We start from the raw sequence: 14,839 nt of genomic DNA, 5'->3' as shown, positions 1-14,839 counted from the left end.
CTTCACAATAAAACTAATTCTGTTAGCATACAAGCCCAGAGCATTACTTCAGCTATCCAAACAAAGACACATTCTTCAATACTTTAAACTCTGTTCACCTGTTTTCACACATGTTCCAATTTATTCAATGTTTCTGCAGAACTCCTCACAAAATTGTTCTCATACAGCACAGATTTAACCATGTTCTTATTTTGGAGACCCAAGCACTCAATATAATTCACTCAGGATGTCTCAGTTAACACACATGAAAAATTGTTTACATAAAAATCTAATTGCAGGATGAATCAACAGGGACACAGGTCGTTTAGAGGTAAAGGACAGAGGATGAAAGGACGGTTGTCTCATATAAATATTTTTTTACTTCCTGAAAGCTGGGTCAAATCTGAGCCATTTCACGACTGCGACTCTCACTCAAACTTAACCTGAATTATGCTGAGGTTTAGGTCATGGTGATTTGAATAGAGGGTTTGCATATACTACTGAACACACTGTTTTGCTCATTTATGCTGTCTAAACCATGGGAACAAACGTGTGGAAGCTGCTAAATCATATGGAGAAGGACTTAGTAAGCAGGAAAGGGCGCAATATTTTGACAAACTAAAGTTAAGAGGTGGTAAAAATACATACGGGCAGTATTAATTGAAATATTAGCCTAATATTTCACCTACCTGACCGGAAATTATAAGTACAAGCACGAATGTTGTCAAGATTCTTGCACTGGAAATTCTGGTTCAGTTTGACCAACCACAAATGCCTTTTGTTCCTCACACAGTTTTTTGCATTCTTCTTGATTTGTTGTAACTTCTGGCAGTCTATAGTACTCCAAATGTTTTTCCTGGTCCAAACGACTAGCACAGCCCAAAACATGACAATAATTTACCATTTTCAGCAGCAATAATCAGCAAACTATGCAAGTTTTGTTTGTTTCAGTGGCATTTTTTACATTTAGTGCCGCCAATATAGCCGATTGATGACCCCAAGTCATGAAAACACTCTACTGATCTCTGTGGTATGTTATGGGAATCCGTTTGACAAAGACGTACAGTTTAGCACACTTTTAAAAAGAAAAATTATTACAGAAATAATATAAATGTGACCCTGGACCACAAAACCAGTCATAAGGTTAAATTTGACAAAACTGAGATAAATAAGCTTTCTATTGATGTATGGTTTGTTAGGATCGGACAATATTTGGCCAAGATACATCTATTTGAAATCAGAAATCTGAGGATGCAAAAAACTCAAAAAGACTGGGAAAATCACCTTTAAAGTTGTCCAAATTAGGTTCTTAACAATGCATATTACAAATCAAAAATTACATTTTGATATGTTTACAGTAGGAATTTTACAAAAAATCTTCATGGAACATGAACTTTACTTAATTTCTTAATGATTTTTGGCATAAAAGAAAAATCAAAAATTTTGACCCATGCAATGTATTTTTGGCTATTGCTACAAATATACCCCAGCGACTTAAGACTGGTTTTGTGGTCCAGGGTCACAAATATGGTTAAAGCCATTGTATATATGTGTTTTGTTTTTTTACCTTGAAATCCTACTTGTGAGCGGTAGAAAATTCAGGAAAAACCTGCAAATTTATTTTTTTCGGAAGCAAAAAATGCACGTTTACATACCCACTGTAAAACGAGAATAAATTTTACTCATCCACCTGTAGGGGGCTCTACAGTCACCTGTCATGACTCTGGGCTGCGGGTTTTCCCTCCTCCACCGGAGGTCGCTGGCTCTATTCCCTCCACACTTCATGCCTCATCACACACACCTGTCACTCTCTGATCACACAGCTGTTCCCCATCACCTACGACTATTTCGTTCCCACTCTCCCATCACTCTTCGTGTTTGGATTGTTTTCAGTTTTGTGTATTCGGATGTCTGTCTTTCTTGCTCCAGTCTTGCTCTTGCTTGTCGTGTCTTGTTGTGCCGTGTTGGCCTTTTGTTTTGTTTGTTTATTTTTTGTGTATTAAAAACTCCTTCCTGCATTTCTCATTCCGTGACAGAATCCAAACACCACTTATGGGTCCAGCGGGGAGGTTTCTTTTCGAGGCGGCGGTGCCCGCTCACTCTGTTCTCGATGCGGCGGCGTCTGCTCACTCTGTTCTCGATGCGGCGGCGTCCGCTCACTCTGATCCCGATGTGGCGGCGTCCGCTCACTCTGATCCCGATGTGGCGCCGTCCGCTCACTCTGATCCCGATGTGGTGGCGTCCGCTCACTCTGATCCCGATGTGGCGCCGTCCGCTCACTCTGATCCCGATGTGGCGGCGTCCGCTCACTTTGATCCCGATGTGGCGCCGTCCGCTCACTCTGATCCCGATGTGGCGGCGTCCGCTCACTCTGATCCCGATGTGGTGGCGTCCGCGGAGCGGTGGCTGCGCTGGAGCGTGTCCGCTTCATGGCGGCGGCAGAGGCGCTCCTTCGTGGGATGGCGGCCGCGCCGGTGCGCGATCACAGGATGGCAGCGAGTGCCTAACCGGTTCCTGAGTCCGCTGACGTTCCTCTGGCGGCGGTGTCCGCTCGCGTTCCTCTGTCGGCGGTGCCCGCTCTGGTGCCCGCTCACGTTCCTCCGGCAGCAGCGGTGTCCGCTCGCGTTCCTCTGGCGGCGGTGCCCGCTGACATTCCTCTGGCGGCAGTGCCCGGTCACGCCCTGCCCGAGCTCCCAAGCCCTACGCTGGTCTCGCCCAGCCTCCCGGAACCTTTGTCTCCGGGCCTGCTGCCGTTACAAGGGCCTGGCACACCATCCCTCCCCCTGGTTCACCATTCCCCCGTTCCTCCTCCCTCTAGATTTTTTTCTCGGCCTTTGTGGAACGTCTGGAAGCCGTTCCTTGAGGAGGGGGTACTGTCATGACTCTGGGCTGCGGGTTTTCCCACCTCCACCGGAGGTCGCTGTCTCTATTCCCTCCACACTCCATGCCTCATCACACACACCTGTCACCATCTGATCACACAGCTGTTCCCCATCACCTACGACTCTTCGTGTTTGGATTGTTTTGTGTATTCGGATGTCTGTCTTTCTTGCTCCAGTCTTGCTCTTGCTTGTCGTGACTTGTTGTGCCGTGTTGGCCTTTTGTTTTGTTTGTTTATTTTTTGTGTATTAAAAACTCCTTCCTGCATTTGGACCCAGATCTCATCTCTCATTCCGTGACATCACCAAAATACACAAAACTATCCACCTTATTTCTTAAATTATGAGTAGTACTTCTAGTTTGGGGAACTTCCATTCAAAAAGATTGAAAGGGATCATTTCAAATCATAAGGTTGTCCTATAAATAAAGCTTACCCATCTGTTTGACTGAATGAGCTGTCAATTTTCCTTCATGCTTTATTTTTAGACATGAGAACAACGTAAAACTTGGCAACACTAAATGTTAACAGTGCCACTGAACCCAACCAAAGTCCCTTCAAGTCATTTCACTCGGCGGCCATCTTTGAAATGCCTCTCAGGCATGCAAGTGCAGCTCCTATCTCTTTGAATGGGCACCCTTCCCTGCTTACTTAGTCCTTTTCTACAGTCAAGCCCGAAATTATTCATACCCCTGGCAAATTTTGACTTAAAGTTACTTTTATTCAACCAGCAAGTTTTTTTTTTGACCGGAAAAGACATTGTCTTATTATCTTTTGGGAGAAGCCTATGTACAAGAGGCATCACTGTGGAAAAAAGCCAAAAGTGACACCTGTGCTGACCAGGAGGATAGTGAGAGAGGTAAAAAAAGAATCCAAGGATCACCACCAAGGCCATCCTGATGAATCTGGGCTCTGCTGGTGGCAACATCTCAATGCAGACAGTCCATAGACACTGCACACCACTGGATTCCACGGACGCAGATAAGGCACACAAATGCCCGCTTTGGCCTTAGCAAATGCTCATCTGGACGACGAAGAAGTCTTCTGGTCTTCTGTTTTATGGTTAGTTGAAACAAAAATATAATTGTTTGGCCACAATGATGTAGCCTTCATTTGGCGTAAAAAAGGAGAAGGCTTTAACCCTAAGAACACCATCCCCACTGTCAAACATGGTGGTGGGAACTGATTTTTTTGTGGGTGTTTTTCAGCCGGTGGACCAGGGAACCTAATCACAGTAAATGGCACCATGAAAAAGGAGCAATAAATCAAAATTCTCAACAACAACATCAGGCAGTCTGCAGAGAAACCTGGCTTTGGGTAGTAACGAATTACATTTACTTCGTTACATTTACTTGAGTAAATTTTTGGGGTAACTAGTACTTTTAGAGTATATTTAAAGATAGGTACTTTTACTCTTACTCAAGTACATTTACAGTGAAAAAATTTTACTTTTACTTCGCTACATTTGATGGCGTTCCTCCGTTACTGTCCTCAGAAACGTGTCGTTGGAATTTTCATTTCATGTCTGATAAAACTGCGTTAATGCTGCTTTGTGTACAGCTGTTGCTATGGAAACCGTAATATTTCAGCGCCCCCTCGTGACAGAGAATGAATTTTTCATTTCCAATACATTTTTTTCAGCTGTTTATTGTCAAATAATTGCAATTATCGACCCATGTTTTTATGCAGCAAACAGAGTTGTAAATGTAAAAAGTTAAGGTGCCTTCTAAAAACTAAACAAGTACAGTAATATTTATGTTTTAAATAAATATAATAAATTATATACTCAATTCATCCCTTTTAATGTTATAAAGGATGAAATGCCATAGTGTAACATATTTTGTTTTTGTGTGAAACTGTATCTGTATTTTAGATCATGCCATTTTATGGCTTAATATTCTACTTTACATTGTCCAATCCCATTACTGTTTATTTTACTTTTGCAGATCTTAAAAAGGGTTATGAATTGCTTTAAATTAATATTTTAAAATTCGGCAGATACACTAAATGAAATAAATATAATGAAATAAAATTACTTCCTTGATATTTGTTTATATTTGTGTATTAAAAACATTTTTGATTAGACTCCTATCTGATTTTTTATATTTAAAAAAAGGTCTTTTTTTCATTTGGGCCAGTTAAATTAATTTTCAGGCTACCAAAATCTGAAGAGTACCTGCCCAAAGGGCTACCAGAAATTTTGTGATATATATAAACCCCTTACTTCAGCCTATGTTTTCAAGGAGAGCTTGAAACAATTTGAAATTCAGGGTTTTCACTTCATATCAATCAGATCAGAAGTAACTAGTAACTAGCTACTTGAGTACTTTTCCATCGGATACTTTTTTACTCTTACTCAAGTAACTATTAAGATTGTTACTTTTACTCTTACTTGAGTAAATATTTCCATAAGTACTTGTACTTTTACTTGAGTACAGATTTTGGGTACTCTACCCACCTCTGTTTGGGCACCAGTGGACATTTCAGCACGACAACGACCCAAAACACACAGCAAAAGTGGTGAAGAAATGGTTAGCAGACAAAAACATTAACGTTTTGCAGTGGCCCAGCCAGAGTCCTGACTTAAATCCAATTTGGAATCTGTGGAGGGAGCTAAAGATCACGGTGATGGCAAGGAGACCCTCCAACCTGAAAGAGTTGGAGCTCATCGCTAAAGATGAATGGGCAAAAATACCAGTGGAGACATTTGGCTGAGATACATCTATTTGAAATCAGAAATCTGAGGATGCAAAAAAATCAAAAAGACTGAGAAAATCACCTTTAAAGTTGTCCAAATTAGGTTCTTAACAATGCATATTACAAATCAAAAATTACATTTTGATATGTTTACAGTTGGAATTTTACAAAAAATCTTCATGGAACATGAACTTTACTTAATTTCTTAATGATTTTTGGCATAAAAGTAAAATAAAATTTTTTGACCCATGCAATGTATTTTTGGCTATTGCTACAAATATACCCCAGCGACTTAAGACTGGTTTTGTGGTCCAGGGTCACATATGTGTTGGGTTTTATGTTCCCTAGATCATTTTGGGGTCAAAGTTTGGTTGTGACGGAAGATCTAATATTGAATTACAGCAAGACTTTGAGTCTGTCACGTAAGTTTGAAGTTCGTACAAACGAAAGTAAAGGAGAGAATGGATTACAAACTCAGATGAAAAACCACAAAAATAATAGCAAAAACATTGTCTAGGACCAAGTGTGATTTAAGACCAAATATAATTTGTCTAAAGTGCACATTATCATTAAAAAAAATTCCACTTACTGGCAGTGAATTTTATTCACTCCCATTTTGATTAGATTTACTTAGACTGAGTGACCACCACTGACATTGTTTGTTGTGCTCTGCAACTAGAGCACTCTATGAAAATTCATTTTTGCTTGGAAACTACAGTATGAAGCACTGGTTGAGTAGGAAGGAGGGGTACAGCGAGGCTTTACTCTGATTTACAAGCATAAAATGGACACATTCCCAATCCTCACACTGTCGGCTACACACCTGTTGCAGTGCAATGATTTAGATGACATGTATCCGTACGTGTTTGTGTCCGGATAGTGTCGCACATGGTCACTAGGCACATTTGCTCATCCTTCAAGATAGTAAATAGACAGAAATCAATTCCGTAAATGTCTGGAGGAAATATCTGAGTCACGTTAAATGCAGACAAGGCCCTGACAGTCTTCGTAGACAGTATAACAGATAGCTGGAAACTCGACGGAGACCCATTCAAAAGTACGGGGATTTGGTGAGGAATGTCAGTACTTAAGCATACTTAATAACAGCTCTGAGCCCTGCATTCTACATGCCCGCTGTGGATTAGTATGGACAGTAAATAACATAATAGCAGTGGATGCCTCCCAAGTGTACTAAATCAAACAACCCAAAATCTTTTCGCTAAAGTACTAAAGGTGGAATGACTGTTGAGGAGATGCAATTGCAAAATACAATACTGTCAACAGAGATCACAGCCTGTGTTATGACATTAGCATAGGGGCACACAGTGATTTTTCATGACTTTTTAAACAGATTATTAAATTAGAGTACAAATAGAGTGCAAATATCTTCGATAAGACCTTGAACAGACAGACGAGACTGATGTGATCACATTAGCTTGAGGGCAAGTTTACTCTACACAAGCACTAATGTCTAACTGATGAAATATTTGAGAGAAGAGCATAAATAGAAAAAAGAAAAAGAAAAAACAAAATTGTATACCACTGTTAAACTTTCCATGATATATCCAAGCATGGAAATCAAAATTGTAATGTTATTTTCAGGTTTTCCATGGTCGTGGGAACCTGTAAGTCCTGTGTCTTTCCCACTGTGCAAATATTCATACTTATGCATAATGCGGTGTCAAACACTAAGTATGTTGGAATATACCGTATTAGGAAACAAATGTGACACTGGACCACAAAACCAGTCTTAAGTCGCTGGGGTATATCTGTAGCAATAGCCAAAAATACTTTGTATGGGTCAAAATTATTGATTTTTCTTTTATGTCAAAAATCATTAGGATATAAAGTAAAGATCATGTTCCATGAAGATTTTTTGTAAAATACCTACTGTAAACCTATCAAAATGTAATTTTTGATTAGTAATATGCATTGTTAAGAACTTAATTTGGACAACTTTAAAGGTGATTTTCTCAGTATTTTGATTTTTTTGCACCCTCAGATTCCAGATTTTCAAATAGATGCATCTCGGCCAAAAATTGTCCTATCCTAACAAACCATACATCAATAGAAAGCTTATTTATTGAGCTTTCATATGATGAATACATCCCAGTTTTGTGTTTAACCTTATGACTGGTTTTGTGTCACAAATATACTATAACCTCTGAGATTTGTAATGGAATATTTCACCCAAAAAAAAAAAAAACTGAGGAAATTTACCCACCTTCAGGCTATCCAAGATGTAGATGAGTTTGTTTCTTCATCAAAACAGATTTGAAGATATTTAGCATTGCATCACTTGCACACCAATAGACCCTCTGCAGTGAATGGGTGCCGTCGGAATTAGAGTTGAAACAGCTGATAAAAACATCACAATAATCCACAAGTATTCCAAACACCAGTCCATCTATTAATGACTTGTGAAGCAAAAAGATGTGATTTTTGTTAAAGCTAAGCAAATTTTCATTTTTTTTTTTTTTTTTTTTTTGGTTAACTATTGGACCTATCTTAGGTCAAAGACACAAGCTGATAAAAACAAATCCCAACAAATACAAGTTCATGCTGCACAGATCACACAGAAACTTGTCTAAATGTCTTATTTCACTTGGGTACATTAAAAACCCAGGCCTTTCTTTTATGTGTATTTTTTACAAGGCAGTTAAAACATAAAATGTTGACATGACCAGTGTGATTTAAGACTTTAATGCAGTAATGTGACTCTGTAAAGACTTCATTCTACCAGCATGTCAAAGATGGCGAAAATGAATCAATTTATGTCATATTTATATCTCACTTGAGGCAACAGAGCAACAAACACATAAAACATTCTATAAAATGGAAGAATTTATCACCAGGCATGTCATCAGGATGAAACAGCTATATTATATTATATTATATTATATTATATTATATTATATTATATTATATTATATTATATTATATTATTCAAGTTAAGACAAAAGTTTTTGGACAGTAAGATTAATTTATTTTAATTTTAATTAAAAAAAAATATATATTTTTTATTCTCTTTTGCTCACCAAGCCTGCATTTATTTGATCCAAAGTACAAATTTTGAAGTTTTTTTTTTACTTAATTTTAAAATACATAGTAATATTGTGAAATATTATTTCAATATAAAATAACTGTTTTCTTTGTGAATATATTTTAAAATGTATTTTATTCTTTTGATGCAAATCTGAATTTTCTGTATCATTACACCAGTCTTCAGTGTCACATGATCTTTGAGAAATCATTCTAATATGCTGATTTTTTTTAGTATATTTATTGTACCATTTGAAAAGTTTATGGCCAGTAAATTTTTATTCTTTCTTTTTTTGTTGTTTTGGAAGAATTAGTTGAAGTAGTCAAACGTTTTTGAACAGTAAGATTTTTTTAATGTTTTTAAAGAAGCCTCTTCTGCTCACAAAGCCTGCATGTATTTGATTCAAAGTACAGCAAAAACTGCAAAATTTTGAAATATTTTTTATTTAATTATTATTTGAATATATTTTAAAATGTAATTTATTTCTGTGATTTCAAAGGTGAATTTTTAGCATCATTACTCCAGTCACATGATCCTTCAGAAATCATTTTAATATTCAGATTTGCTGCTCAAAAACGTTATTATGTTGAAAACAGCTGAGTAGAATTTATCAGCATTTATCTGAAATAGAAATCTTTTGTAACATTATAAATGTCTTTATCATCATTTTTTATCAATTTAAAGCATCCTTGTTAAATAAAAGTATTCATTTCTATCATTTCTCTATAATTCTTACAATTTCTATACCTTTTTTCAATTTAAATCTTTCTATTCATCAATGAATCCTGAAAAAGGTATCCAACTGTTTTAAATATTAATAATATTAAAAATGTTTCTTGAACAGCAAATCAGCATATTAGAATGATTTCTGAAGGATCATGTGACAGTGAGAAAACTGGAGTAAAGATGCTGAAAATGTAGCTTTGATCACGCGAATAAATTACATTTTAAAACGTGTTCAAATAGTAAAAGTATTTTACAATAATACTAATAATAAAAACTTTTGACTGTATAAAAGAACAATGATTTCAGAAAAAAATATTTATTGTGCTGTTGATTGATTATCCATCAGATGTTTTGGGGGAACTCAGTTTAAAACAATAATTATGACCAGCATCTATATGTAATTAGATAATTTGTGTTGCTGTTGACTAAAACTAGAACTATTTATTGTGGGTAATTGAAATAAATACTAAAATTACTGAAACAAAAATAAAAATATTAATTTAAAAATCTATTAAAAAGTAATGAAACTGGCTAAAAGCTTGCTCAAAATAATGAACACTATAATAGTACATAAATAAAAGGCTACTAAAATAGCACTAATACAGAAATGTTTGGGGATCTCAATTACATTTTTAGTTCAGATTTTTTTTTTATCATACTCCATCTCTGTCATGGTTTCCATAAACTCAGCCATGCTCAGTAATGAATGACATTTTCTGGCAAGCAATCAGCACATATGCACGGACCATAAAAAGTACTGTAAAAACTATGAACATCTATTTCAACCACAAACTCTTCCCATTTTTCATTATTTTATTACTTCCCTGGGTTTCGAGCTATATTCATAGATATATTTATATGCTTTTTTAGTCCGTGCCCATTTATATATAGATTTTATTAAGCCCTCGTTGGGCCGCACAGAGAACTGGACTAATGAAAAAGACATGTCACATACAGAAATGGACCACAGCGGTGGAGGCAGGATTCAGACCTACAGGCAAATCTAGTTCCAAGAGGAAACTAAAAAGAGGACTTTCTAGCTTGACCTAAAACAGATTTTACAAGCAAACACTGTCCTTGAAAGTAAAATGGTGATGAACATGGTTTACTTACACTTAAGAGGATGACTGTGAATGTTTTGATGTTGAGTCAAAGTGCTGGGAATGTGTTGTGGCCAACTATACCAGTAAAAAGCCTGATTAATCATATCTAAGGAATTAGTCAAAGTAAACCAGCGTGAGTGATCTTGTGTGACTCAGATTCAATAGTGACTGCATGTTTCTTCCCTCACATCGTACTGTATCTCTCTTACACATCCTAGCCAAGCCCTGGGGGACCTTTGAGTTTACATACTGTCTGCAAATCTTCACAAAAAATTGAGTTTTCTTTCTACATGTCGGCTGGACTGCCATGTTTGGTGTTGGATTTATATTTGGCTTCAGAAATCATCTCTCCTCTTTTATTGTTGAAAAATTTTTCAGGCAATAAAAGCCTGATGGCATACACTTTCACATAAATGTCCACACACACACACACACACACACACACACACACACACACACACACACACACACACACACACACACACACACACACAGACGGCCCTGCAGAGCAGAACAACATTACACGCATTCACAGAACAATTGAACAAATCTGGGCTCTTTTGGAGCTCAAATATTGTTCTTAGCAAAAACACAACCCAAGAAAGCAAAAAGAGGAATTGTACGGGATAAAAAGAAGGAATGTGGGATCTTAAAAAGTGAGAAATAGGGAAAGTGAAGGAAATGGCAATGGTTAACCACTTAACCAGCTGTTTGCTGTCTGTCATTACTTTAAAGCTGAACAGCTCTAAACACAACACCTGGAGCTCAAGTAGATAATCACGGGAAACAGGAGAAAGGTCGAGCACATTTTTGTGTGAAAGTGAGATTTTCGTTCACAGCCATGCAGAGCATGGTTGCGAATTCAATAAACAAGAAACTTCACATGAGTGTAATATTGCCAGTACTAATCTATTTTGATCTGCCAAGAAGAGAGTTCTAAACAGACTCGCACAACCTATCAGTTTTCAATGCCTATTAACCTGGGATTTTACACATTTTACCTTAAAATAAAATTGGATGCTCATTAAAAAAGTTAAAGGGAACCCTAGGTATTAAGACTTGTTTAGCTTAATATAACATCAATGATTAATGTTATTTTAAAAAATCAACATCGTTATATACACATTTTGGACTTTGGGGGTGCCATTATTTTGATTCCGTAGAATGGTTGCACTTGGTGAGCTACTGGCACTGGGCTACACTATTTCTACTGCAACTCAGAATACACAACTTGGAAAATAAAATACTGATACGATGACCACAGCTACTGAAAAAGCTTATAGGTGGTCATGGATATAAGCGTAGGCTTAAACCAAATGCTGCACCATCGATTTTCCCCACAAAGAGTCTAAACGCACCTTGATATTGAGCGAATCTGCAGTAAATCTCAGCTCCTAATTTCAGCTTGTTACCTGTAAAAAGACACCTGTCCACAGAAGCAATCAATTAATCAATCAATCAATCAATCAGATTTCAAACTCTCCACCATGGCCAAGACCAAAGAGCTGTCCAAGGACATCAGGGACATGAATGTAGACCTACACAAGGCTGGAATGGGCTACAAGACCATCTCCAAACAGCTTGGTAAGAAGGTGACAACAGCTGGTGCGATTATTCACAAATGCAAGTTTTAATGATCATGAGAATGGTGAAGAATCAGCCTAGAACTACATAGGAGGATCTGGTCAATGATCTCAAGGCAGCTAAGACCATAGTCACCAAGAAAACAATTGGTAACACTACGCCGTGAAAGGACTGGAATCCTGCAGCGCCCACAAGATCCCCCTGCTTAAGAAAGCACCTGTACAGCCCCATTGAACATCTGAATGATTCAGAGGAGAACTGGGTGAAAGTGTTGTAGTCAGATGAGACCAAAATCGAGCTCTTTGGCATCAACTCAACTTGCCGTGTTTGGAGGAGGAATGCTGCCCATGACCTTTAAGAACACCATCCCCACCATCAAACATGGAGGTGGAAGCATTATGCTTCGGGGGTGTTTTTTGCTAAGGGGACAGGACAACTGCATTGAATCAAAGGGACAATGGACAGGGCCATGTACCATCATATCTTAAGTGAGAAAATCTGTCCCTCAGCCAGGGAATTGTAAATGGGTAAAACACACGGCCAAGGCAACAAAGGAGTGGCTGAAGAAGCATCACATTAAGGTCCTAGAGTGGCCTAGCCAGTCTCCAGACCTTAATCCCAGAGAACAACCTTAATGAATTGGAGAGGATCAGCAAAGTTGTGTATTTCGAGTTGTGTTGCGGTAAAAATATTGTTATAATGATGCCGCAGCCACTGAAGGAGTTTCTCAGCGTGGATTTTATTCATTATCCAGGTGCGTTTTGTTTACGGTTTAAGGCCACACTTTTATCCATCGACATAATCCTTTTAAACTGGTTTTCACTCCCATATCTGCCATTGATTGGTCAAAAAGATAGCTCCGCCCCCAAACTCACATAATAGAAAATAAACCAATGTTCGTTAAAAAAATGTTAAAAGATACCCTGGGTATTAAGACTTGTATAGCTTGATTTAACTTAAAAAATGCCACTTACTGAAATATGTAGTAGAAAACCCATGAAAGATTTACGTTATTTAAAAAACCACATCGTTACATACACATTTTGGACTATGGGGGGATTTAATCTATTTGATTAAATAGAATGGTTGCACTCAGCTACACTATTTATACCGCAGAATACACAACTCGGAAAATAAAATACTGATACGATGACCACAGCTACTGAAAGAGCTTAAACCATAAGCTGTACCATCGATTTTCCCCAAAAAGAGTCTTAACGCACCCGGATATCAAGTAAAATTTGAGCTGAAAGACTCCTTCAGTGGCTGCAGTATCATTGTTTGTAAGCTCTTTCAGTAACTGTGGTCTACTAAAAGCCTCAAAGGCAAAAGACATGGGTCTTAAAGTTTTATTCATCTTTTTTATTCATCACAGGCATCTTCCCATTTTTTTCTCCTCTTTCTGTCGCTAGGAAAGCGGTGAACACTTACATCACTTCTTTTGTTGCCCTTCAACGGAAAATTACAACCAAAAGCCACACAATGTGGCATTGTATGTGTATTTAATTTTTCAAGTTGCGCATTTTGAATTTTGTTGCGGTAAAAATATTAACATGACACCGCAGCCACTAAAGGAGTTTCTCAGTGTGGATTTCATTCGATATCCAGGTGCCTTCAAACACTTTGTGGGGTAAATCGATGGTACAGCATTTGGTTTTAACTACCTGTAAGCTCTTTCAGTAGCTGTGGTCATCGTATCAGTGTTTTATTTTCAGAGTTGTGTATTTTGCGTTGGAACTAGCATAGCTCAGTGCCAGTAGCTCACAGAGTGCAACCGTTCTACGTAATCAATATCTATTGATGATGTGGATTTTTTAAATAATATAAATCTTTCATTGGTTTTCTACTACATATTCTACGCTATATTAAGCTATACAAGTCTAAATACCCAGGGTTCCCTTTAATACAAAAGATCTCAAACAGCATATCAATACAAACAGACTTTAATTTAATCACGAGGTTACAGAAGTGAGCATGTACATAAAATAGAAAGCTCTATACACTTGTACAAGGAAGACACTTGCTTTTAAAATACTTCATGTTTGCTAAACATAATAATAATAATAATTTCCTGAAATTATGAACTATTTAATGTCCAATCAGTAAATGAATAACATTATATTTGAGCAATTTGTGTAGATTTTTTTATTTTTCCAAGAACAATCCTAAAAAGCCCTAGTACTGTACACAAAACCATGTGGATTGGAGGATGATGGACCAAAGCCAACCACAAGTAGGGGGTGAAATCATCTAACGATCCTTTCGCTCTCATTTGTATTTTTTTCTTTGCTTGATCAGAAAAAGGTTTTCATCGGAGGGATACATGGACGAATCTTTTGCAGCTTTTCTTTGTCTCTTTTCCAATTTCCTCTGCTTCTTTTTCGTTATCGTTTTCTTTTTATTGTTCTTTTCCACTCCAAAGGGCTTCTTCGCCTTCACGTTGGCTTTCCTAGGTGATGAAAAAACTTTTGACGTGTGAGGGCTCTTTTTGCAGCCTCTTGGAAAGTCTTCATCTTCATCTAAAACTATAACTTTAGATTTTCTCTTTTTCGTCTCTTGTGGTTTCGGCTTGTTCTGAGGGGTGCGTCTGCTGTGGTTCCCTGGTGTTTGTGAGTTCTGCTTGACATTCAAGTTTTTGTTCTGTTCGTGCGCTTGTGGATGGTGTTTGGGTGTGTGTGCGATGCGTCTCTTCGGCGTGTACTGGTTGTTGGTGTGAGTGTTCTGTGGGTATGGAGAATGGTTGTGGCTGGTTTTTTGTTTCTTCCTGGGTGGTTGGGGTGTATGTGTGACGACATCAGGTGAAATCAATCCGGCTTGACAAAGATCTGT

At 37.6% G+C, this 14,839-nt stretch overlaps 1 protein-coding gene across 1 annotated transcript in view; it reads right to left on the bottom strand.

Annotated features, from left to right (window-relative positions):
• Nucleotides 1-13,937: 13,937 nt before the first annotated feature.
• zcchc7 (zinc finger, CCHC domain containing 7) overlaps nt 13,938-14,839 on the bottom strand; it is an 81,793-nt gene continuing 80,891 nt past the window's right edge. The window contains exon 10 of the mRNA XM_073842763.1: nt 13,938-14,835. Coding sequence (XP_073698864.1) covers nt 14,279-14,835 — 557 coding nt within the window. The 3' untranslated portion in view covers nt 13,938-14,278. The remainder of the gene's footprint in view (nt 14,836-14,839) is intronic.

The sequence above is a fragment of the Garra rufa genome, chromosome 6, assembly GCF_049309525.1.
Source record: "Garra rufa chromosome 6, GarRuf1.0, whole genome shotgun sequence".
NCBI lineage: Eukaryota > Metazoa > Chordata > Actinopteri > Cypriniformes > Cyprinidae > Garra > Garra rufa.
The sequence above is the reverse complement of the archived record's forward strand: the minus strand, read 5'-3'. Positions and strand labels throughout refer to the sequence as shown.